Raw genomic sequence first — 27,149 nt, 5'->3', positions numbered from 1 at the left:
GGGTCAATGGGCTAAACCTGCTAAAAGCAGTTATGTACAGGACATTAGCACCTGTCATTGAAATTCTGAATAATCTCAGTTGCATCCTAAACTGATGTTAGGCCAGCCTAAAACCTTGCAACACAATAATCCTTATCATGCATTGCAGTAATGAGCGTGGTAACATACAATGTATTTGGAAAAAGGGGTTTTAACCAATTCTCTAATATATCTGAAACAAGAGCACCACAAGCACATGTTCTCCTCAGCCCCTTTTAGCTGGACGCTCCACCCGGCACTTTTCACCACCCGGCTGTTTTTGGGTGGGTACTGAAGAGTTGGCTCACAATACAGGAGCTGCCACTCACCTACGATTTCTTTCCACCCAGCTTTAAAAAATGTCTAGGTTGAACACTGACATGTATTTATAATATATGGTATACCTGCTGGGTATTATGTATTTTATACTCTTTGAGCTCTATTTATAAAACAGGGAAATTAGACATTCCCTCAAACATTCCCTTTTGCGAATCTTTCAGGTTTATGTGTTCCATTGGCAGTAATGTTTGAAGGAATGCCTTACTCCCTGTTTTCTAAAAAGAGCCCTTTATGTGTCTGAGTCAGTGCACAATATTATTATCATCCAGTATTTATATAACGCCGACATATTACGCAGCGCTGTACAAAGTCCATAGTCATGTCTAGCTGTCTTTCAAAGGGGCTCACAATCTAATGTCCCTACCATAGTCATATGTCATTAATACAGTCTAAGGTCAATTTTGGAGGGAAGCCAATTAATCTAACCGCATGTTTTTGGAATGTGGGAGGAAACCGGAGTACTTCTGAGGTAACCCACACAAACACGGGGAGAAGCTGCAAAGGCCAGAGTGCTAACCACTGAGCCACCATGCTGCCCATAATAAACATCAATTCTAGCATGTTGTCTTTGTATTTGTAGTGTGTTTGGCATACAACAAGTAGGTAATGTTTTGTGTCATGTATTTTTTCACCTGATAAAAGCTGGGTACACACGTGCAATCTTGCATGTGTACAGCGCTTGTCGTCCATCGTCCGAACGACCGTCCTGGCGGATCCATGGACAAGAGACAACGAACAGGCCTAATGGAAGTGAAGGAGACAGGGTGCAGCGGGGTGCTGCTCCGTCGTTCTCCCCCCTCCATAGAGCAGAATGGTGCTGTATATACAGCACTCAATCGTGCATCGTGCAGTCATTGGAAAGGATCGTGAAAGATACTTTCCAACGACAGTGATTGCACGTGTATACGTAGCCTAATTCTGTGCTGATCAAACTCTATTGAAATAAATTGGTGAATAGATTGTTGGGTTATCAGTGTGTTTAGAAGGTTATAACATCCTAAAACACAATGTGACTGTCCCTTTCCTGGATGTGGGGATCTGGCAGGATCCGTAGTCAAATCTGCACTGATGTTGGTTTCAAAGCTGCTTATTGTGGACGGTAAATCTCGTTTTAATATAATTTTATTTAACTATTGATTCTGATAGTAGAAAACTTCCTTCACAAGGTGACTACACTATTCTGTAAGATCCCATAAGAGCATAGCCATCCTAGGGATAGAGTAGTCTCAGATTGATATGTAGTTTTAAAACTACTTTACAAAGCAACAAACAGCTAACACCTCCCAGTTACAGCACCATACTATAAATGTTTTTTTTTCTCTTAGAAAGTGTTTAAAATAGCTGATTGTTGTAAGCACCCCTTGTGTTTTATGGTTTTGCCAACTTTGTAACTGTCCCTTTTGGTCTTGGAGTGTATGCATTATGAATATAAGGGAAATATAGAGAATAAATAGGAAGGCCGAGCTAGGAAACAATCAGGGTTGCAGGAATTCCTAGAGGTCATCCAGGCTCTCTTGGGCCGTAGAATCTAGTAACATTACGTTTTTGCCAGAATTCCAGATGTCGGAGAGGTGAAGGGTAACTCTGATTTTGTGTTTAGCTCTACTGGTCGCTATACGATTTCGGCAGGTACCTAAATTTACATTGATTTGAACAAATCTTACATTCTGCCAGAAGAAAAGTTTGAAAGCAAACCCAGACTCCATATTAATCTGGCAATGACAGACTGCTCAGGAATCCAGGATGGGGATTATTATTATTATTACACAGTATTTATATAGCGCCGACATATTAACACAGTGCTGTACAAAGTCCATAGTCATATCACTAGCTGTCCGTCATAGGATCTCACAATCTAATGTCCCTACCATAGCCATATGTCTTTTATACAGTCTAAGGTCAATTTTTTAGGGGGAAGCCAATAATCTAACTGCATGGTTTTAGAATGTGGGAGGAAACTGGAGTACTCAGAGAAAACCCACACAAACACGGGGAGAACCTGCAAACTCCATACAGATAGCGTACTGGCCGAGATCCGTACCTGGGACCCAGCACTGCATAGGCCAAAATGCTAACCACTGAGCCACCGTGATTAACCAAGATGAGTAAAAATGAAGCAAGTAGCATAACAATTAAGGTACAATTACAGTAATGGTTTGGCAACTTCTGAAATTAAAAAGCTGGCCCCCCAGCCGTCACAGAATAGCTGCAGGATTTTCATGGACCTTTAACTTATGCCTATTTAATGTACAGCACTGCACAATATGTTGGCACTATATAAATCCTGATTATTATTATTATTATTATTATTAATAATAATAATAACAATAACAATGTTGCCAAGGTCCAGCTCTGCACAAACACCATGCAGAAGTGTCATCCTTTCTCCAAAGTTATTACTGTTTTCTTGGTTGATTGAATGTTCCAGTTCAGGTTCTTACCCTAACCTACTAGTACCCTTTTCTGCAGTTCTTCCAGTCATATATTAATACAGGATTTATATAACGCCAACATATTGCGCAGCACTGTACATTAAATAGGGGTTGCAAATGACAGACAAATACAGACAGTGACACAGGAGGAGGAGAGGGCCCTGCCCCAAAGAGCTTACAATCTAAGAGATGGGCAAGCAGCATACAATAGGAGGGGGGATAGGTAGTGATGGTGAGAACTGAGCAAATATGCTTGTGTTACAACAGTTTACGGTGCACTTTTTTTTTTTTTTGCTTTAGGAATACACTTTAAATGGGCAAGACGTGGTTTCTCTTTAAGGTTACCCATATGCACACACTTTGTTACTTAATATGTTGCTTCCTTTCTTCATTACACAACACCCACATATTTCTGCTCCTCCTGTAGAAGTTGCTAGGTGTCTCTGACTTTTCAGCCCCTGCTGCTGTCTCTGACATTAGAGGCATCTTTGCAAATCCATCATTTTCAAACTACTGTCTCCCCTTGGTATTTGCTTCAAGCTTGCTTTAAACTGGTCCTGTGGTTGGCCACACAGACCAAAGCAATGGATTTGCTTTAAATTTAACCACCTTGCAGTTAAGCCCGACCTTCGCTCGGGCAAAAAAAAACTGCAAGGATGGTTAAGCCCGAGATTTTGTACATGCTTACTTACCTGGTCCCCCTGTGCTCATCCAGCGTCGTCCTCCATCGATCATCGTCCGCCGATCTCTCCAGCGTCGGGTGCCTTCGTCGGGTGACAGCGGGACCGGTAAGAAGCCGGCCGGCATCTTGTGTTCCGCCGGCCGGCATCTTGTGTTCCGCCGGCCGGCATCTTGTGTTCCGCCCGCCGGCATCCTGTGATCCGCCGGGCCAGCGGATCACAAGATGCTGGCTGGTGGAACACAAGATGCCGGCCGGCGGAACACAAGATGCCGGCCGGCATCTTACCTGGACCCGCTCATCGTCCCACGTCGTCCTCGTTCCAGCGCCGGATGATCTCTGCAGGGAGAAGCCGTCCGGCGGAGAAAAAAAAAACCGGACGGCTCCTCCCTGCGTGCGTGATGACGTCGGCGCGTGTGCGGGAAATTCAAACTGAAACTCATTCATTCATTTTGTATTGGATTCAATACAAACTCCTGTATTGAATCCAATACAAAATGATTCAAATAAATACAAAGTATATAATTGGTAAATTCAAACTGTCATTTTGTATTGGATTGGATACAAACTTGCGTATCCAATCCAATACAAAAAATAAAAAAAGAATAAAAGTAAATAACTTGGAAATTCAAATTTATATTTTGTATTTGATTGGATACAAACTTGTGTATCCAATCCAATACAAAATAATTCAAATAATTACAAAGTATATACCTGGTAAATTCAAACTGTCATTTTGTATTGGATTGGATACAAACTCCCGTATCCAATCAAATACAAAATAATTCAAAACAAACTCCAATAAATACAGAATCAAAGTTTTAAAAATTGCCACACTAGGGAGGTGTTTTAGAATAATATAGTACTTTACAATATACAGAGTTACTGCTTTTTCAGTATTTATGATTTGTTTACATTGCTGATTTTTGTGTTTTTCCTTTAATTTTATTAAAAGTAATTTTTTTTTTTTTACATGATTGTGTGTTTCAAACATTTTTTATATTCATATTATCTACTAGAACCCTTGTTCGGACATATTTCTGTAAGTTACAGGTCTACAATTTAAAAAAAAATTTCATGAAAAACAGTGGATCACTTTTGGTACAGAAATCTAGACCTCAGTGTAACGCTCAGGAGGTTAAAGAAATGGTTTATTGACATTTTTCTGTTTGCATACAATCTCTAGCTTTGTATAGACACCTGTGGTCTTTTTGACTGTAATGTCTGTATCGGTGGCGTTTTGGTATCAATGTTTGCAGTTTTGGCTGTTTGCCCACTCACCTGTGGTAACATTTTTGCATTTTTGGAGGTAAATTATAACAGTGAATAAAAAAAGATTTAAAAAATGCAGAAAGCATGTTTTTAATCTGTAAATGGCTGCACATCGCCCTCTGCTGGCTGCTGAAATTATTCTCTGTGTAGTGTAACTAGTTCTGACATGTTTTCACCAAGCTTCCTAATGTTCATTGTGTTCTATAGATTGTCAGAATCACTCTTTTACAAAATAAAGCGTGGTTAATATGCTATATGGATATTTGTAATTTTATTTATATGCTATTGATATGGAATGTTGTGCTAGGTTCTTACCCCTACCCTAATTCACTATTATTATTAAACAGGATTTATATAGTGCCAACATATTACGCAGCGCTGTACATTAAATAGGGGCTGCAAATGACAGACGAATACAGACAGTGACAAAGGAGGACAAGTGCACCCTGCCCACAAGAACTTACCCACTAAATCTAACCTTTATTGTGTTCCTTGCGATTCCATTTATTTGCTGTGTTCCTTGCGATTCTCGTATTGGGCTGGAACCGTTCTGATGGATCCATAAACGACCACTGTACAAGTCAATGGAGAAGAGCACAGCGGGGTGTCGCTCACTTGTTCCCCTCCCCTCTGCATAGAACAGAATGGAATTGTCCGTCTTATGACACTGGAAACGATCACAAAAGATCTTTTCCAGGACTAAAATTTGCACATGTATACGCAGCCTTACTGTTTGAGCAGCACAGGGCCTCTGCTGCACTGAAATCTCTAGTAGTGTTTTCCGGGTGAACACTTGATTTTTGGCAGATCAACAGGCCTTTTCTGAACTTGTACAGTTTTTAAGAGAAATGGGGGGAATGGAAATGTATTACAGAAATGAACTGTGTAAGCTACATTTTGGCCATACGTCCATCTTAAGGATGTCTACACCTAATAACAAATGTGTAATGTATTGTAGTTTACCAATCATTTGATGCGGTGCCTGCATTATTCCTTTGTTTGTTGGGTTTGTTTATAATATTTTCACCTGTGATCCTGCCAGTACCACACTTTTTCTCTCTCTCTCTTTCTATATCTATATATATATATATATATATATATATATATATATATATATATATATATAATTTATTTATTTAATCGTGTATCATATATGTATGTGTGTGTGTGTGTGCGTGCATCTAATTACACCTATAATATATAGGTATGTAAATATATATATATATATATATATATATATCTATATATATCTTTTCTTAAGTATCTACAACAATATATTATTATTAAACAGGATTTGTATAGTGCCAACATGTTAGGCAGCGGTGTACATTAAAACATCCTAGGGTTTGGTCCTAGTGGTGATTTTTTTACATACTTGCCTTCAAATGAGAAGCATACAATGAAAATAATTCTTTCTTTAGGCTCTGTTTATAAATGATTCCCCTGTCAATTCATCTGAAATTCTCAATCTCTCTACACATCTTCTTTCATTTCCTATTAAATCAACGACTTCGCTCTTCCACCTAGTGGCCAATCATCAAATATGCACAGTAGGGCCGTCACAATAGGAAATAAATAGCAAATAAATATTATGAATGAATCTAGAGTGAATTGACTGGGGTATAATTCATAAATAGAGCCCGTTTATTATATATTCATTTCCTTTATACATTTATATTAACATTCAAACAACAAAGCTAGGACCAAGTATGAAGGGACCACGTTAAATCATAGGTTGTTTATTTTTGTTCTCTTCTTTTTATGTGTGTTATAAATACATATTTCCCTTTTAGTAGTACAATAAAGATAGTGGTATTTAACTCAATAAATACTGCAAGGGCTATTTTAAAATTAGAAATTTGAAAAAAAAAAAAGAAAACTTCTTCAGTATTATGTGGTAACTGCAATCCCAATTGTTCGACCCCTAAATTCACATATGTAAATGAATGTATATGTATAAACAAGGTGTTGTATCTATAACAAGGTCATGTATCCAGAGGCTGATGCCAGGTCAAGTGTAAGTATACTGCTTAAGTTTTAAAGTAAATAATGAATTAATAAATAAGTTTATGTTATAAGTAAATATACCAACATATACAAAACACACATTATTTTTAGCTGTTTTCTGTTTACAAATACTGAAACTTAAATTATTTCCAATAAAAGGTCCATCTTGGTATTTGCTAGGCTATTACAAGGTTTTGTCTATGACAGGGAAAAATACTCGGTAGGGTTTCACCTAATCTAGGGCTAGTGGCTGGATTTGTAAAAATCATCTCCTGCTTTTCCAATGGCTTGATCTTGATGGTTTCATATAATAAATTACTCATTCACTGAGGCTGAAGCTGCTTTACTTTCTGATCCCTTGAAAATCGTCAATGTTTCCTGTTTTAGCGCCCCGTAAAATAATGCTCTGTCGTAGTGAAATTTATAAATATAACTTCATCTTCCAGTCTTTGATGTTACAAAGTTGAACTAGTTTGTTTCTTCTTTCTAAAGTTGCTTTTGGGGCTTGTTCACATCAGGGAATATCGTACATATTATATGTTGTGTGCTGTGTGTTCACTGTGGATCAGATCTGTATTATGTTGTGGAAACACATTACTGGGCTCCTTACTCCTGGAAATTCAACATTCTGTAGGATTTTGGGTGTTCAGGAGGCAGCTTTGACATTACCTGCCTCTGATGCGAGTAAGAATGTGGGGAATCTAGTGAGATTTCAGCTGCTTTGCATTCCATAGACATCTTCCTAGAAGGATGGTGGTGTGATTCTTGTCTATGAGCGGCAGACATAAGGCTGGGGTAATGTTTCCATTTTTGACGGTCCGTTTTAAGTTCTCTTTTGTGTCTGTTTTTGGTTTGTATAACATGTTTAAGGTGTTTCCTTTCACTCCCTTGGCGAATGCCCAGAGTCATGTTTGAGAGAATCCTTACTCATGATTTCTTCATTTTTGCAGGTATCCAGCTAAAATAGAGAAGATGGATTATGAGGAGGGTAAAATGCTGGTGCATTTTGAACGTTGGAGCAGCCGATACGATGAGTGGATATTTTGGGACAGCAGTCGGATCCGTCCTCTGGAAAGGCCTTCTTTACGGAAAGAAGGGCTGAGAGATGAAGAAGAGAACTGTGTAAGTGTTAGATCCGGTAATAATGGAGAAAATCAAACCCAACCAAAACTTTTAAAAAATATGGACATGGGAAGTGGATGGGGGGGTTAGAAACCTTTTTTTTTTTTTTTATTGCCACCTAAGACCCTGTTAAAGATGAATTTTACTCTTTTGCTGCCTGCAAGTCATGGCTATGACATTGTATAAATAAGCCTCAAGCTGGTGGTTGTAGAGGAAGAGTGATCAAAATTTCTGCCTGATTACTTATAAAGGAGTTAGAGGTTTCCTCCATAGTCACCAGGTATCAATCCAGTGGAGGATTTGATAGAATTGAAGATGTGCATCATATATGTATCACCTGCATGATGCTATCATGTCAGTCTGAACCAAAATTATTATTATTACTACGCAGTATTTTTATAGCGGCATCATATCACACAGCCCTGTACAAAGTCGTTAGTCTTGTCACTAACTGTCCGTGAAAGGAGCTCACAATCTAATGCCGCTACCACAGTCATATGTCATTAAGGAAGTCTAAGGTCAATTATGAGGGGAAGCCAAATTAACCTTACTGCATGTTTTTGGGATGTGGGAGGAAACCCACACAGACACAGGGAGAACCTGCAAACTCCATGCAGATAGTGTCCTGGCCGGGATTCAAACCTGGGACTTAGCGCTGCAAAGGCAAGAGTGCTACTTCTGAGCCACCATGCTGCCCAAAATTATTCCTGCATCTTGTTGCATCTATGCAACAAATATTTATGGCAGTTCTGAAGGCAAAGAGGGTTAAACCTGGTAATTGCACCTAAAGAGGCTGGTGAGTGTATGTGGTATCTACTTACTTGACTCAACCTACTCTTTTATTTTGTGAAAGACAATTTGAATTATATTGTATTTGTGTGCACTAAAATTATTTTACTGTATCTTTAACAGAAAATATATATTTGGTAATTGCGTAAGTATTGCACAAAATAAAAAAATTGCAACTGCTGTCTTTTTTTTATTCGGTTCCACTAAAATATATATTATTTTGTGGGGTTTAAGTACATTTCTATCCAAAAAGACGTATTTTAACGTGTGCGAAAAATAGGTCTTTTAAAGAAAGGGTTGTTACCCTGCTTTGTGAGGTAAAAACTCTGATGCTTATTGGGACTTTTCCTTACAATAGGATAAGACAAGTGATTTTTTTGTTTTTATTTATTCATTTTTGTAGCTTACTGTGAAAAAAAGATCTCAACTTAAAATATGAACATTGATATTTTGTAGGATTTCAAAGAAGGAGAAGAGGTCTTAGCTCGCTGGACCGACTGTCGGTATTATCCTGCCAAGATTGAGGCCATAAATACAGAAGGTTTGTACTGTGGTGCCAGGGTAATGTGTTAGCCTTGATTTTACTCCAGTTGAAGTGTATGTGGCTGCAATGTATCTGGGAAGACTAAATATTTTTGCATGCATCTGGGATTTAAGAAAAGTGTAGCATAGTCTTTGTATTTGGTGATGCTCTTTTTGCTTCTGTATGACTAGAGATACATAGGGGCCTACAGTCACCAAGCACTAGTGCTGTCATGTAGGAAGAAGTAGAGTAAGAGTTTTTCTTCCTTTCTGTGGGTGAAATAAACCATTGAAGCCCTTGTTCACACATATTGTGGTTACAGGTTAGCTAGCCTCCTTGCCTAAAAAAAGCAAGCTCATTCATTTAGGGGAAAATGCTTTCCACTATGGTTGGTTAAGCACTTTGCCAGTGGGGTGAGCTAGGGTGAAGGCAGGTGACCTACTTATAAGCACAGCTATTAGTGCGAATAAGGGCTTAATATAAAGAGAGTGTAAGTTAGTATTATTTAAAGTGTCACTAAACCTAAATAAATATAATATAAAGTGCCACCATATTTAGTCATTAAAATATCTTGTATTATCAATTGTGGCTGTTATATAACAAAAATAGTTACATAGTAGGTTAGGTTGAAAAAAAGTCCATCAAGTTCAACCACTAGGGAAATAAACATCCCAGATAAAAACCCTATGGACAAAGTTGATCTAGAGAAAGGCAAAAAAAACCCCTGTTACAATTTTCTCCAACAGGGGAGAAATAATCCTTCCTGATTCCATGAGATGTTCCCTGAATCAGCAGTCTCTGTTATCTTTACTTTTGTACTATCTTAAATCTGTACTTCTAGAAATCATCCAGCTTTTTTCCTAACGCAATCTATAGTAGTTGCTGAAACTACTTCCTGAGGGAGCCAATTCCACAGAGTTGCCACACAGGCTGGACGTCAAACATTTCTGCATTTATTTACTTACCTCTGTTACAAGAATTGATGGAACTACAAAATAGAGACATTCTTACAAAATATGAGAAAATATGAGACCTAAAAAAACTAACACAGCAACCACATGTAAAATCTGTAAATCTGCCATAATTTCTTGTTTCAACTTGATAAAATGAAGGATTTATACAGATATTGTTTTAGAGTAGGGAAAGGTGACAACCCTTGCCTGATTTGTATTGCTGTCCTTTCAAGGGTGATTTACTCTCCCTGTTTCTCGTAGTGATTATTGTCACTGGGAATAAAAGTGAGGGACAAATCAATGATTTGAGTTGCCAGAATAACAAGAATAAAAAAAAAAAACTTGTCAAATAAGAACACATGTCCTAAAAAAAAGGAATTCCAGTAACTTGCTGTTGTATTTACTGGTCAACAAGAGCAGTAAATAAACCTCTGGGACACAGAAGGAAACAAATCTGACCAGATTTTTCTCCAATCTCTCCATTGTAATGGGAACATTTTGGCTTCAGTTGTTCTTTACGTTGCTTTTGTAGAAAAAGTATGCAATTAAGAAATTCTGACTGCCATTTGATGTTTATGCTTGTTTAATATTAGTGTTTCCATTAATATTTATTTAGAAAATGGGGATGACACTGTTTTGTGGATAGCACATCTAGCAGTCTATTATTTTGATTGAATAATTTGTGTAGAAATATTGACACATTGTAATGTGCTAATCTAAAACATTTACTCAATTCAGAATTGTAAATTTAACAAATTATCCTTGTTATACTAGTGATAATGTAAGTAATGTTGTGGTATTTTTATACTGCTTTAGGAACATACACTGTGCAATTTTACGATGGAGTTATACGGTGCTTGAAAAAGATGCACATTAAATCCATGCCGGAGGATGCAAAGGGCCAGGTAGGAATATATATTCCTTTTTCTCTGAATGATGGGATTCTAATTTATTTGCCTTAAATTAATGCCAAACAGGCAAATACCCCCACACCCCCACACACTTCTTACATTTAAAGAAACTGATAATAGATACAAAAAAGCTGTACCTACTTTGAAGAGGGTTTATTCTCGCCTGTTGCCTGTTTTTCTCAACTTTTGCTCTTGCCAAGTTTTTTTTCTGTTGGAAAAATTTCCCTTCAGTTTCTGTCCTAGAAAAAAATGGGAATTTAACTGAAATTTCCCATAGTGGTTGTTCCTGAACTATGTATCCCCACTGCAAAATTCCCACTCTTTTGTTCTAGGAGATTTCCTCTCATTTTCATTCTTTGACAGTGGTCACCAGTGCAAAGGGGTGAATGTCCCAAAATTTAACCCAGACTGCAAAAAAAAACATTGCAAAGCATTTACCTCTTTCCTACATTATGCACAAAAACATTTTTTCCCAGAAATACACTTTATTAATGCCACAAACTCTGATTGACATTTGTGTTTGCTTTGTGTTGTCAAACTTAAATAAAACCTTTTCTCTATCCAGGACTGGATCGCCTTAGTTAAAGCAGCTGCTGCAGCTGCCAAGGATAAGTCTGCAACTAAACCAAGGACCAGGGTGAACAGCAATAAGGACAAAGAAGAGAGAAAACCACATAAAACATTTATGAAAAAAGGGGATGTTACCATTAGTAAACCCGTAGACTTATTTTACAAGGAGGAAGAACCAACATCAAGTCAGAACCTAGGTATAACACTGTCATTACCTTAAAGTATATTTAAATTCAGCCATTCCCCCTACCCATGACAGTGCACAATACAGACATCTTTTTCTGCTTATTTATCATTCATGCCCTGCTGTCAAAAATACTGAAACCCATTTGTCAAACTGGGAGCAAGCACCACAGATTAATCTGGAGCTAAACTCTTAACCTGCTGCACCATTATTATTGTTATTAACTAGTATTTGTATAGTGCCGACATATTACGCAGTGGCATTGTCATGTCACTAGCTGTCCCTCAAAGGGGCTCACATTCCAATGTCCCTAACGAAGTCATATGTCTTTATTACAGTATAAGGTCAATTTTGGGGAGCAGAGCCAGTTAACCTAACTGCATGTTTTTGTTAATATGGGAGGAAACCGGAGTACCCGGAGGACACCCACGCAAACACCGAGAACCTGAAAACTACATGCAGATAGTGTCCTTGCCAAGATTTAAATCTGGGACCTAGTGCTACAAAGGGCAGAGTGCTAACCTCTGAACCACTGTGCTGCCATCATACTTATATTTTTTATATAATTTGTCTTGGTCATATAGGCTTTAGGGTAACGGGAAGTTGTAAAGAAAATCTCACCCTGGCAATCAAAACTTTTAGGATTTCTTTAGTGTCTGTGTTTTCCTGACCTAGTGATGTCTTTTCCCCCCCACCTCATCCTGCTGTGACAGGGATGACAGACGGCAAGGAAAACAAGGATCTCCCCCTTTCCACATTCTTTGAGTTGTTTATGATTAATGCATAACGAATTTATATTTTGTATCTGTGACTGACGGAATGTTTTTGTTTTCTAAATCCAGAGTTTGCATTGGGAGACGTCTCAAAGTTGCCCACTCAACAAAGAGACGATGATCTGGTACTTAAGAGGAAAATGAGCCAGACCAGCTCCTTCCAAGCAAAGCGTGCCCGGCTAAATAAAATAACAGGTATTTTCTTTTAGTTTTAATATTTCTTGCTTTTAAATTAATAAAGCTTCAATGCACTTCTTGCATTAAATAGAGATCTAACTCCTATTTCTTCATGGTTCAGGTTTATTGGCATCTAAAGCTGTCGTATTGGATGATGCAGAAAAGAAGGCACAAGTCACTCAAAAGCCATCAAAGCTGGAAGAGGTATGAAATTGGGGAAGTGTCATTCTTTTACAAGATCCCAACAGGGACCTACATCAGGGCTGTAACTTACTCAAGCCAAAACCAGTGCCTGTTCCGCTGCAAAGCTTTTCAACTGCACAAGGGGAAGACAGTTTTATCTAGCTGTCTTTGTGTTGTTCAGACTCCTGTCATCCCGTTTTTTTTTTTAGATTTTTTTAAACGAAATTACCGTCGTTTAGAGCTTGGTTTTCTGCACTATTAAATTAAAGGGTGAGTCCACCCAAAAGTAGTACTTCAGTTTTGCATAGAAGTCCATTGGCTTCTGGTTTCTCTCAGGGTCTCAGGTTTTTATACGCAAATTCTCAGCTCCACCCACCTGCTACAGCCGGTCCTTTTTGTATGGTTTTTATAGTGCTCACTGACAAGTGAGGCCAAGTTTTAAGTAAGAAAATTATGTAGAAATATTAGGATCATCAGTTTTCAAATCTTTTTTCACAGTTATGGGCACCAAACAAGTTTTAGTGAAGTGAATCACATTGAATCAAGTGGAGTGGATTTTTGTGGTAATCAGGTGTTGCGAACTCTGTCTAAAACAGTGTTATTAGGACATCCACTGTCTGAGGTCTTTAGGAGAGTCATGTGATAAGATCTCTCCATTGTAATTTTTGGCTGCACCCTGTCATTTGTCTCTTTTGACTGTACATGCAACTTATTTGCGGTGGATTTTTAGCCTAGAAGTAGGAACCAGGATATTTTCATCGCTGGGATTTTTTAGAGATATGGAAGGCCAAAATGTGATTTAACTTGTCATTAAATATTGGTCTTTAGACCATAAAACTCTGAGCAAATACGAGTCCTTTTCAGACTCTTACTGTACTGTACTGGGTGCTACTGCCGATTTCAGTAGCAGAATGTAGATTCTTATACATGTTTAGTGCTGCCGCTCTTCAAGTTGATGGTAAGTACTCTTTATCCACAATAGTGTTTACCTAGTCATTTTTAGTTTCGTAATGGTTAATTAATTGAAGTTGTATTTTTGCAACCTCAACTAGCTCATAAAGTGTTTTTTTTATCTCAAAATTATGAGCTTTTAGGAGTGGGCTTGTGTACTTGTTTTTTTTTTCAATGTTTAAAGAGGCTCTGCTGGCCTAAAAGTATTGGAGCCTCCATTGCCAATTAGTTTTTAGAGGTTCCTGTCATCCTCACAATTGCTTTAGTGTTTAGTCCTGTGCTTAATCAAGTACTTATTTTACACTGTCAGTAGACTGAGCATTATACATTCCTGGCAGTACTTTAACCTTAATTTATTTCTAGGCTGATAGATTAACAAAGTCATTGAGCCCATCTGTGCTGTCCATGGACCATTTGCTGAAATAATGTCAATCAAATCCTGCTAGTGCAATCCGTTCTAAAATGCCCATTCCTCCCCCAACTCCAACCACAGGTGCTAGAGTGATTATTAAAGACACCATGGTGATGCCATGGATGTTTAAACACAGTTTGATTTTTTTATTATGAAAGTGGAAGGGAGCTTATGGATGGGTTTGTTTTGAAGACAAAGAGTGATATGTTCATCCAGGCATATGAGCTGGGTCAGGAAGTAATTTTTTTCTTACATTGTAACGCTAAGGATTTTGTTTCACCTTTGAACTAGAGTAGGGGATAGGTTGAACCATGACGTGTATCGACTCTTCAGTATTATCTATTGAGGAACATGTTATACTCCTACCCCCAGGAGTATTAGAAAACAATTGCAGTGAGCCTAGAATAACCCCTCCTACTCTCAGGATGCCTTGTTTACATAGCACTCTCATTGAAGTTAATGTAGCAGAGATGCAATTGCACAATTTACACGCGCTCTTTCTGTAGTCTGTATTCTTTTTAAAGGTTTGCTCTAGTTAAGAATGTCAGCCAGTAAGAACCACCCATAGGGAATCTTATAAGAGGAAGCCAGGTGAGGCGATCAGCCATCCGATGGGAAGTGGTGTGAGATAAAGTTCAGTCTGGGTTCACAGCCGTATAGGTACAGATATAGCAGTTAGTTTTCCGATTGGCTGGTGGTTGTCATTGGTGTGGTTGCAAAGAAAGAAGCAGGGAGATCCTTGCATTGTTGGTCCCCAGAAGTATGATCAGCAACATAGTGACATTCCCACATCTTACTCCAAATGTGAAATCTGGCAAAGCTAACAGTATTGCCACTCTCAGATAAACTGTACATGGGCCAGCAAAATTGTAGGTAAGGCCCTGCAGCCTGTTCACCCTCTTTTATATCAAGCAAACTTCAGTATGTATCAAGCTGTACAAGAAAGGTGGTCATAACACATGAGAGAAGAAGCTGAATATGGGATTTTACAGGTAAATGTTCTCTGTTGTCTGGTGAGATACCTAGGAACTGATTCAGTAACTGAGGTACCTCCAAAAGCAGTCTATACAAGAGGGCCATACTGGTATTTAAACCCCGTTTAGACCTAGTGCTAAAAGTGTTTTGATACCAAACAGCTTGAGAGTTGTTTAATACCCTGGGAAGGCTACTTCCAGGAAAAAGCTTCGGGGACTTACTAGCAAAAGGAGAACTGGAGGCCAGATGAACATGCAGACGAGAGAACAACCTGTGATACACGAAGATAGCAGTCCAGTGTCCGTGTTAAGATAAAGCCAAGACAAGGGACAAAAAAGGTTGCAATATTGCAAAGAAAGTAGACTAAAAGCATGTAGTATACTATACTTGAATAAAAAGAAAGCAAAAGTTTACCTGTAAAAAAGATGGAAAGACCCACCCAGCCCATATATAGTTTGTTCTTCAGAAACATGGCTGGTCTTGCTGGAGCCTCCATGGCTTTGGCCCTGGCAAGCACATATGCAGTGACGTCCAAGCTCAAACAGTTGGGCACATATAGCAGATCCTGGTCCGAGTACTTTCAGGGGTTCCCTGATGTAACAAACACTGCAGGACTGTCGATGAGCCTCTTCCATGGAATCTGGGAAAGTATGCACTTGATGACTTACTGTCAGGGACTAAAAAGGTCAGGCATAAATCTACCAACAGCTGTTGATTGAACAAAGCTTTGGGCAACACTTAGGATGCTAAGCCAAAACTAAAGTATTGTTGATATGAAAGAGGTTACAATTTTGTTGCCTAATGTGCATTTTTACTCGCCTAGTACTATACCAATGGTTAGGGAAAAAAAAAAAAAAAAAAAGGTTTAGAGTTAGAAGAATCGACTACATTCTCGTTTTGCTGTGCAAACTTCTTTGGTCAGCGTTTATTGTTTTACCCTTGACTGCAGTGGGTAATCCTTCAACACTTGGGTAGGTGAAGATACGTTGTTAACGTAAAAGTTTTGTGGTGCTGGATTTAGAAGGCCATTTCATCACAAGCTGTCTCTAAGCCTTCTCCAATGAAACTTGTTTTTTTTTTTTTTTTATGTTTTAGGCTATTTCTGTGCACTTGGCACATGTCCAGTAGAAGCAGCAAATGTAATGACCTAAATATATTATTGTTGTTTTTAGTTGTTTATATACTTATTTTTTATACCTGCATGTATTGATTGATAATCTGTGTTTTATTATTATTTTATGTTCTTCTCTAAAGTATTCAAAGCCTCAGATAATAATTCAGCTGTATATTTGTATTAAGAGCCAGTAATTGTTAAAGTTAAATAATGTGAGTGACTTTCTATTAACCTTTGTAAAGATTTAAAATACCTGAAAAGGTACATAGGGCCATATACATTTTAAGGGATCATTGCCATAGTAAACAGCTAGTTGCCTTAGTTGTTTTAATACAAACATATCCTCAAGATTATGTTTGCTTCAGAAACATGGTAAGTTAGTAGAGCAAACTTGGGTGGTATCGTGAAGTAAAACAATGTACCCTTCACTTGGAAAAAGCACTCACACACTTTCTGGGCCAATTGACACAAAGTAGATACCTTAATCTGCTGTCTCAGAAGGCTCTGTTGATGTTGGTGCCCCAGTACATTATTTCTTGGCCTTGGCACAGATGTAGAATCATTTCTTATCTCTATGGTACATTTTTATACTTTGAGACCTTCTCTCTCTTTACCTGATAATTATTTATCTAAGGAGAGTCTAACCTTTTATGTTTATATAAGCTAGGAGTTTTGTTTTATTAAACAATTCTGGGGCAAATAAATTGTAGTGGAAACATACATGTTAATTATTTTATTAATGGATTTGTAATTCTGAGTTACACACCTAATTTCTTCCTTTCTAATTCTCAATATCTATTTGTTTGACAGCAGTGGAACTGATAGGTATAAAGTTCATAACCTCTATTTTCTGTTGTGCAAGAAAAAAGGGATAAGGATATAATTTGTTGAAGTTTACAAATAGTTAAAATATATTCTTTTAGTTAGAATAGTTAATAGTTAATAGTTAAAATATTCTTTTTTTTTGGTAAGATTTAATGGGTCTAAAGAGTCCATTGATGTACACAGGATTCTGATACCATTGAGATTCCACCTTCAGGAATATTTAGAAGCAGGCCACCACAAAACACATTAAGCCACCATAGCCACTCGTACTCCTATCATGACTAAGATTGCTGGGTTGGAAGGTTAGACATATTTTGTCAACTCTGCTAAATACAGCATTGTCCTGGTAACACTATTTTTATTGCAGGTTTCTTAATTTTTCTTCAAGAAAGATGCTTCGTAAGTGCCTCTCGCTGTCTCTCTCTCTCTCTCTCGACATGTGGGGTGTCTGAAATGTGGCGGGGACTGGGTCGTACTTAGGCGCTTCTTCAGACCTAATAGAATAAGGCTTCAAGCTTAGCACTGGCAGATATTCTTTTTTCATCTTAGTTGGGCTTAATTGCTGCTCCATGGTATTGTCTGCCAATTTAGTAAAAACTCTCCTCCTCCTCCTTGCCTAACCATGACCTTAGTCACTAGGAGCTGCTTAACCTTCTACTTTCAGTTGTATTGAGCTGAGCTAGTCAATGCCTGATCGCAACATTCTTGGATTTTAACACCGGGTCTGCAACTTACTCTGTATTGCCTTTAAAGCCACTAATAGTTAAGATCATCTTGACTCTGCAGTTCTCTAAGACATCCAAGACCTTTCTACTGTACCCGGCATTTGATGACAGGATTACAGGATTTGTCCCTAACAGTTGTTGGTACTTTACCCAGAGATATTAACTAAAACATGAGGTAAATCTCCTGATGACCCAGCAGCGTATCTCTCCATCATACAAAATGATTATAGTCCCAGTGGAGGAAGCCCTGGATTTTAAGTGCCTACCAACAAAAGGTTAGAATGCCGTCTTAGAGTTAGGTTCTTGTTGGCAGGACCATCCCTTAACCCTATTCTGGTGGGAACGCCTGTATAGCAGACTTTGTCTAATTGGCCAGAAACCCTTAAGAGGAACCCCTCCGCTTCAAAGACAGAGCCCGTTAGATTAAACAGGTCGAGTAGATGGCTGTTGCCTTAAATTTCAGTAATTACAGCTGTCTAGAGCAGGGATCGGCAAACTTTTATGGCCACTAGGCCATTTCAGGGGTGGGGGGGAGCACACTAGGCCGGACTCTGAGTTTGTCCCAATGGCTCCGCCCACCACCAAGGAACGCCCCCTGAAGTGAAAATGCAATGCATACGGAGGAGAGGGATTTCCCTTCAGGCAGCCTTCTACTTATTTACCACGCCGGCGGAAGTATCAACCCCGACCTCGGTAAATAGGGAAGTAACAGCAAGGAGGCGGCACCGGAGCTCCAGTAGCTCCAGCTCCGGTAGTTCAGAACGCCCTCTGGCAGATCTGCCTGGCAACCCACAGCTCCGGAGCCACGTTTTGCTGGCCGTAATTAGGCCAGATCGGCCAGGGAGCGTTAGGCCGGAACGAACTACCGGCTAGGCCGTATCTGGCCTAAATTTCGGAGTTTGCCGACCCCTGGTCTAGAGAATTGTAGGATTTATGCCCACATTGGCATCATATTGGTACAAGTGTAAGGCAGTTTGGCTGTAATGCAGACATCGTGTCCATTAGGTGGTTGCTTTACATGCCTTTTGAAGTACAGTGGGCTTTGAAGCCGCCATTGACACACTCATTAGGGATGTTAATTTGGGATGTTACCGAGGGAAAGAGTACCACATGATCATTCATATATTTTGATCCCTTCTATCCATGAAATGACCTTCTAAGCAAGGTTCTCTGCTTAGAAAGCATACTTCCATACATTCCAGGAAGTTCTTCATCTCCTTCCGGTCAGAATTAGACCAAAACTTGACCCTGGTCACAGTTAAAGGACAGACCTCTTCCTTACCCATCTTGTTTACCAACCCTTTTGCCTCTTAATAATGATATGGTTTCTGATCTCCAGTATTGTCTGTTTAATCCCATTAGGTCTTCTCTTGCTCTCACACATTTGGTGGTTTTTGTTACTGTCATCACCTCTGCAAGGAGAGTGTCAGAACGTACAGCTCTTTTTAGGAAACCTTTTCTCATTTTGAACTGTAATAAGTGATGTGTTCCTTTCAAATAAATCTGCCCTTTCCATCACTGTGTCTATTTCCAATCTACAAGGGAAGACCTTCTTCATTGATTGGATGTATTTAGGCCGGTAATTTCTTCTACAGCTTTGATTTGCCTCCATTTTCTTGTGGAAGATTTTGCCAGTGCCAACCTGCTTCTAGTTCCACCATCTCTAGGCCCCTTAGGTTTATTATCACCCAATCTTTTGGCCTTAATGAAGGGAATCCTTTTCAACTTTTCAATTATGCAATAGTCTACTCGACTTTTTAGTGGCTCCTAGGCTTTCTGTCCCCAAGCATCTGATTTCATTCCAGATGTGCATCCCTGCTACCCGGTCTTCTGGTAAATGTTTTGCTTTGTTCTACCAGATGTAGCTACCTCCTTAGATGCTAGTTTTGAGCGGGAGGTCTTTTAGATGGCTTTTTAAGCATTTTTTTTTTTTTGCTTTTTAGTTAGGTCTGTTAAAATGGTTTTAGCTTTGTTTAGCTTGCTCTTTAACACCCCTCAGCTGGAACAAAATATTTTTCTTTAAACCCCTTGAGGGACACATGTTCTTCCCCTCTGTATTGATGCTTATGCTTTTGGTACCTCTTGAACTTCTTTCAGGCATATTAGGAGCAGGAATGGGGTTATGCTGTCTTGTTGAGTCTTTTTGTTTTTAAAGTCAAAATTCTCCTGAAGATGCCAGTAATATCACAAGAGTATTCGATTCTCTGGTCCCTCAATGGACCTTATAAAAATAAGTAAAGTTTCTCTATTATGTGTTGTAATTCTGTTATCTGCTGTCAGATATTTTTGTGTGCTCTGTCTTTAAATTAATGACCTCAGTATATATGTCTCAGTATAGCAGAAGTTATTCATTTAGGTTATATTAAGCTTCTGAAAGCCGGTGGGTTGCTTGTGGTTTGATTTAGGCACTGAGTGCTTATTGGACTAGCTGGAATTCCTGTTTCTTTACAGTACCTGGGATGGGCTCATCCTTCTGATCTAGGAATTAGTTGTACATTTTTCTTTATATTTTCTATTATGGGAAAAACCTGAATAGTTTATCAAGGCAAGTGAGCCTGTCTCTCTTATAAACTGTGGCAGGTCAGTGGACCCTAGAACCCAATAAAGAAAAAGCAGATTTCACTGCCTGAATTCCTGAAAAATGTAAATTAATAGCAGGTGATTCGGCTTATTTGTCTCTATCCAAAGCTGAAATATTATGTTGGGTGGACCAACTCAGTAGGTACATGCTTGTAAAATTCATGAGTGGCTCTTTTAATGTTACCAGTTACAGCTTACTTGTTTTTCATTTGGAACACTTCAGGCTTTTGTTACTATTTTTTCTATTTAAAATCTGCAGAAAATGTTTGTGACAGACCCAAGAGCCTTTTGTACAGTATGCCATGCAATTACAATCAAGGTTGTAACTATAGCCATAGCAAACCAAGCACTGGGGACCATTCAATGTCTTATTTATGCGGGTAGCAATACATGTGGATAAAGTGAAGTATTTCAACTTGGGAACCCTCTGAATTATTGGTTTCTGTTAGCTCTCTTTAATATTATAGAAATTTTGAGTGAAAGTCAAAGAGAGCCGAGGGAGCCATCACACTTAGGTATGCCACCAAAATACTGTGTTTTTTTTTTTAGAGTTTGCATTAGTTCAATAAATGCACAGAAGTTACAAATAGGCCCGAAAAAAGACTTGTATTTATTAAGTCAGTGCTAAAGCTGTTTTACTTATTGTCCATTGAGGGACACAGGATTATGCTGCCACCACAAAGAGATGATGGGTAAAGGATAAAAAAGTCTTCATCTAGAAACCTCTTCCTCTCCCTCCATACTTGATTTTTTTGTTATGTCTAAGACCGTCTTTAGCAAGCTCTACTGAAAACAAGTCAACACATTGTTTTTCTTCAAGCAAAATGCTTCACAGAGAGTTAACCTCTTTTATTTAGCTACCAGCATGGCTGTCGGCTGTTGGTTCGTGTATAGTGGGGTGCCTGGAATGTGGCCTTTGGGCACTGGATCCTGCTTCAGTGCTTCTTCAGACTAACTTTTGGTGGTTTAGTTAGTCACAGGGCTTTTTCCAGTTCTAGAGTGTGTTAGCATTGCTGGGGGCCCCATCTGAGTCATATATCTATTATCTGTTGGAGATGATCTTCTTCCCTTAGACCTAAATGCTTGCAGGTTTAATGCTGTAATGATATTGACCTTCTCTCTTCACACCTTATCCATCGAGTGTTCTTTTATGCTGGGGTATATATTCAGACCCTCAATAGTGCACTCCTCATCAGGTGCTATTCTGCTGTTCCTGACCCATCTGGGGATTCTCAGGATGATTTATCTGCTAGACTTGGCTTTCATGGCGCCCTCATTCCAGACTGCCAAGGCTACTCCTGCATCTGAGAACCCTTTGCACAAGGGTATTGAACCTTTATTGTTGTCCGTTCTCTGAGGCCTGGTTAATACTATCGCCCAAGTCATCATTTTTATGGTTTGGCTGATGACCTTCTTGCGTTCCTGTGCCTTATAACTTTAAAACTCAGTGTGGATTTCATTAGCAGACTTCAGGGGAGTTTCCTTTAAGTATCTTTAAATACGGCACAATTCTGACCTAAGAGTGTTGTATCTAGATCCAGTTGGACGTTACATGGATAACCTGAAGGAGACCTTTGGGCACAGAAATCTTCTTTTGGCTCTGTCTGGACCATGATATGCTGAACATATAAGTCTACCTTAGGTAGCTGAGCACTTTTAAAAATCCTATTTTCTTTCTGGTTATACTTCAGGAGGGGCAAATGAGATTCAACACTAGTGTCATCAGCCGAGTTTTGCACGCTCCATGCTCTCTTTTTCAATTTTTTATCATAGTGAAAGCATCTTCTTCCTGCTGCTCTTTATTCTAAAAAAACAAATGTATCCTCTCCTTCCTGCAGTTGGGTTTGGACCAGGTCATACATCACAATACTTCTTGATTAGGACCTTTGTACAAGTAGATTACCATTTGGCTCCTCTTGCTTGTCCACCAGGGACTGTGTGGAATCAGAATTTGATCCTCTCTGTGCTTTAGAAACCACTGCTTGAACCTGTTGGTGACTCTTTTCTTTCTACTCTCACTTGCAAGGTAGTTTTAACTGTTGTCACCACCTGCGGGAAGAGCGTGTAAACCTTTGGTCCTTTCCTGTAAGTAATTCTTATGGCCTTACATGAGGACAAAGTGGTTATAAGGCTCAGGATTTTGTTTTTCATCTGCAGTACTCTTTCTTCCCTTTGTCTTTCTACCTAACCATGACCATTTTTCTGTGTCTTGGTCTAGCTCCAAAGCACGAGAAGAAGATATGCCATTGTCTGGATGTGGTTTGTTACATTGTCTTGAAGTGTCTCAGATAAACAATCATCCAAAAAAATATTCTCAAGGATTTACCTCTGCCTTTTCTAGTCAAACATCATTCTATTAGGTTTGCCCAAGTCCTACTTGGGCTTTCCAGCAGCAAGCTTCTTCCTCCCTGATTTGCATGGGTTCAACATGGTCTTCTGTTAGTCCTTGAAGGTTCATGTTATGGCCTCATCCAAAGCCAGCTTCGAGCATAAGGTCCATCAAGCAATTCTTCAAACTTCAGACAGTCACTGTTTTTTCTGTTTTGTGGACCTCCTAGTTGTTGTTTGGCTGTGTTGCTCACCTCTCAGTTGGCTACTTTTGGACGTCATGAAGGTGAATGACTGTATTTTAATAGAAGAGTCTTTGCACCGCAGTGTTCTCCCCAGCCCCTTTTAGCCAGGTGCACCACCCAGCATTTTTCAGTAATCGCCCACCTGTTTTTAGATGGTTACTGAGAAGTTGGATCACAATACGGGGGCCACCACCCAACTTAAAAAAAAAATTCTTCTGGGGAGAACACTGCTTTGTTACAAAACTAAGGCATTATTAAAACAGGTTATACCCTACTCGATGGTGAATGACTTCCTGTGTCTCTCAATGAACTTGAAAGGATTTAACCGTGAATACAAACATCTTGGACAATATTGGGTAATATTTTCAAATTGAATGATTGCTTTGTTTTGCCATCAGTAAAAAATCACCTTACTCATTGAGTAAATCAACCCCTATGTCTGACAAAAAAGTATTTAATACATCTTTGTAATACATTCATATTTAAGATAATTAAAATGACTTGCCAGAAATCCAGTGATCTCTTACTGAGCAGGCAACTGTGCTTCTGCTGCACTGAAATCACAAGCAGAGCTGTCAGCCCTGCCTAAGTTCTTTCCGGTCCATTACAGAACACCTCTCAGTTATATTAAAAAAGCGAGGGGTGTACTGAATATTTAAATCTTTACCAGCTTGGTAGTATTTATCACAAAAGTTGTCAAGGCCAAATTGGAGATTGTTTTATGTTGGAATATTGCCTCTGTGTCGGCTTTGCCCCATGCCATTTTAGATGTTGTTTGCACTAATTTACATTCGGGTCTTTTTTTAACTAGGTAACAATGTCTTTTCTTGCTGCCTGGTAACACGGTGCTTTTTTTTCTTTCATGTTTTTCCTCTGCTTGCCTGGAGCATTTTGGCATGTAAATTTACTTTTCTCTGAGCCACTGTTTTTCTACAAGTATGAACATTTCCTGTCTGTGGGGTGACCTTTTATAGGGCTGTTTTGTAAATAACTAAAATTTCAGGTGTGTGCTGGGCAGGGTCCCAGTCTTGCAATAAAGTGGAACTTCAGGCAAACTATTTTGGTGGTTGTGGGTGGTTGGTTGGCAGCTCTATTTTTATTGCTTTCTGTATCTGAACTTTGAAGATTCTGTACAAATCTTATGTGGTCACAAGAAGGGGTAAGGGTAGACATTTGACAGAAATTCTGACTTTTACCCAACCCATAAAAAACTGCAAACAATAGTTTGCACTGGAGATCCACTTTACCTAAGCCATTTGATTCTTAAACTTTTTTTTCTTACCTTGTAATGGTTTTACATTAGAATTTAGAAAGCACTTTCCACCTTCTGCTGAGCTGAATTTGTTGACATGTATGTGATCTCCTGCAGTTTTATTGTAACATGTTTTTCTACATTTTTAAAATATAGTTACATTCTGTTTCCTCTGCTTTCGTGTCATGCGCATAGGTTTCCAGTAAGCAGTATGCTATATCTGAAAATTAGATTAGGACGTTCTGATTATCCAAAGAGAAAATAATAGGATATTTGAAATGAAATTGCAGATATGACTGTTTTTGTTTTTGCTTTGGTGGTGGGGAGGGGTTAGATGTTTTTACAGTTTTTTTGGTCCCAATTGGAAAGATTCTCCTCATTGACACACAAAGTTTCCCCAAATATGAGGCAGATAATGCTTTGCTGACCCTTCCTACTCTAGCAAAAGCAATTTCAGTAATCTAGTGGTGGAAAAAAACTTGATATTACAGAGTAGACACAAACTCTTGCATGCTTGTAGTATTACAGTAAACTCCCTGTTATTTGGCACCCATAGGGATTGGAAGATTCCTGACAAATGTAGTTTCTGGTTGCTTGAGAGTTACTATTAAAATAGTAGTAAATAAAATAAACATTTTATCAAAAAACTGTTATTAAAAATCAATAGAGGCATAATAGCAATGTAGTAATACCAGTTACAAATCCTTTTTTAGTCTGATAAATACATCTGTACTACATAATCAGAATGTCCCACAAAAAGCACACGGTGGTATAATGGCAGCAGCAGAAATTTAAATCTGGATATTTTAGAGTTCAGAGAACACATGGAGCCGTGGGAGTGATTAACAAAGATTTGGCTTACTAACGGCCCAGCAAGCCAAGTTTGAATTTATTTTGTTTTTTTGCATGGGTTTCATTCCGGTTTCTTGAGAGTTCCGTTTGCTTGAGTTCCAGATAATGGGAAGTTTACTATATTACTGATGCTAAAACTTGAATTGGTAAACCAATGATTCAGGTTCCTTTAATACTTTCACTGTAACAAACTTTAAAAGTGCACATCTACAAAAACATTTTAAAGTTTTTACTGAGTATCTGTATTGGTCGTTAGCTGAATTTATTACCATAAATTCACTTTACATACTTTTCAAAGCTTATTTTGTTAAACAGTTATTTGTACATTTTTAAATGAGGAGTCTCTGAATTTGATAAGGTTCTCCATTTGACGCAAACCAGATTCATGTGCAGTGTTATTTGTTCTTTTGGAAAAGCCTGGGTAAATGAGCATTTCTGTATGTTCAGGAGACTGCCACTTCTTTTATATATTTTTTGTCTATACCAGTGTGACCTCTCTTATGTTCTGTAGATCTGACAATATGTGTGTACATTTGATGATCCTTAAGATGTTGAAGTGAATGTACAATAAAATGTGTTTATTTACATGTTGTGACTGTTATTTAACGATTTCTGCTTGTGTCCATTTAAAGACCTTTGTATTTTTTTTTTTGTACAATGATTTTACCATCTTATATGAATAATTTCGTTTTGGGATAAGCAGCATATTACTTTAATATTTTCTTGAGGAGATGAAGTGGAAACTACTGGTCCTACTAATGTTATGTTAATGTTATAAGTAGGTTATATTAACAGTCATATAACTTATAACAATATAAAAAAAATAAGTTAAATAAAGAGAAATAAAAGGGCAATGCACTGGCTAGATAGTCCTGTCCCCTCAGCCAAGCTAGAGAAGGAGCCTTGTAGGACAAGCCCTCTAGACCTCATAAATCTTTATGCACATACGTTCTGGTAGTTCATTGTGTAGCATCCCGACGCGTTTGGCCTATTTATATTTAGGCTTCTTCAGGGAACCTTTAAGCCACCAAGGGTAGCTAAATATGTTATATATATTATAAAACAATAGTTGTATAAGTGTATATCAAAATTATGGGAATAATAATACCAATATTTGCCAAAAATGGAGAAAAAGCTATATAAAGAGTAATAATATTGTATATTTCAGAATGGGTAAATTGGTGATATTCAAATATGAAAAGTACTGGTAAGTGTGGTATCACACTGGAAAAAATGAATATTGATATTTAACGCAGCTGTTTATTATTTTGAAAATGAATTTTGCCAATGAACTACCAGAACCTATCTGCATAGAGATTTATTAAGTCTAGAGCGCTTGTCCCATAAGGCTCCTCCTCGAACTTGGCTGAGGGGACGGGACTATCTAACCAGTGTATTGGACTTTTTTTTCACTTATTTTCCTGAATTCTTATATGTTATATGACTGTATGTATATAGCCTACTTATAACATACAGTGCTCAACCCAGAAATTTCTTTTAGCTGGGTGGGAAGAAATTTTAGGTGGGTGGAAGCCCGTGCATTGTGACCCAACTCTTCAGTAACCATCCAAAAACAGCCGGGTGGTTACTGCAATGTGCCGGGTGGTGCACCCAGCTAAAAGGGGCTGGGGAGAACACAGACACATAAAATCTTCAGTTTGCCTTTTAAACCCCAGCTTTACTTAATTATTAATATTTTCTTGGGTTATGGTGCAGTCAAATCACTTTGGACACAGAAAGACATCTCTTTACCATCTGTTGGAAAAAGACGAAACAGAAGAAATCCTAACTATAATTTAGAAGTTTAGACGTATGATATAATTCAAATAGTCTGAGGACTCATGTAGGACGATCTGTTTATATTTTTTGGTGTTTTGACAACATCCAGCTAACAAATTGAATTATATAAATGCATTACTGGTTCATCAATACAAAAGGTGTCCCAAGTTATTATTTTT

The 27,149-nt window shown here is 38.4% G+C and overlaps 1 protein-coding gene across 1 annotated transcript in view; it reads left to right on the top strand.

Annotated features, from left to right (window-relative positions):
- Window positions 1-27,149, top strand: part of PHF20L1 (PHD finger protein 20 like 1) — a 62,387-nt gene that overhangs the window by 7,062 nt on the left and 28,176 nt on the right. The window contains exons 3-8 of the mRNA XM_072410644.1: window positions 7,698-7,869; window positions 9,115-9,199; window positions 10,951-11,039; window positions 11,611-11,812; window positions 12,642-12,767; window positions 12,871-12,953. Coding sequence (XP_072266745.1) covers window positions 7,698-7,869; window positions 9,115-9,199; window positions 10,951-11,039; window positions 11,611-11,812; window positions 12,642-12,767; window positions 12,871-12,953 — 757 coding nt within the window. The remainder of the gene's footprint in view (window positions 1-7,697; window positions 7,870-9,114; window positions 9,200-10,950; window positions 11,040-11,610; window positions 11,813-12,641; window positions 12,768-12,870; window positions 12,954-27,149) is intronic.

This window comes from Pyxicephalus adspersus, chromosome 5, assembly GCF_032062135.1.
Source record: "Pyxicephalus adspersus chromosome 5, UCB_Pads_2.0, whole genome shotgun sequence".
Taxonomy (NCBI): domain Eukaryota; kingdom Metazoa; phylum Chordata; class Amphibia; order Anura; family Pyxicephalidae; genus Pyxicephalus; species Pyxicephalus adspersus.
Note: the sequence above shows the minus strand (reverse complement) of the source record. Positions and strands in the feature narration are given on the sequence as shown.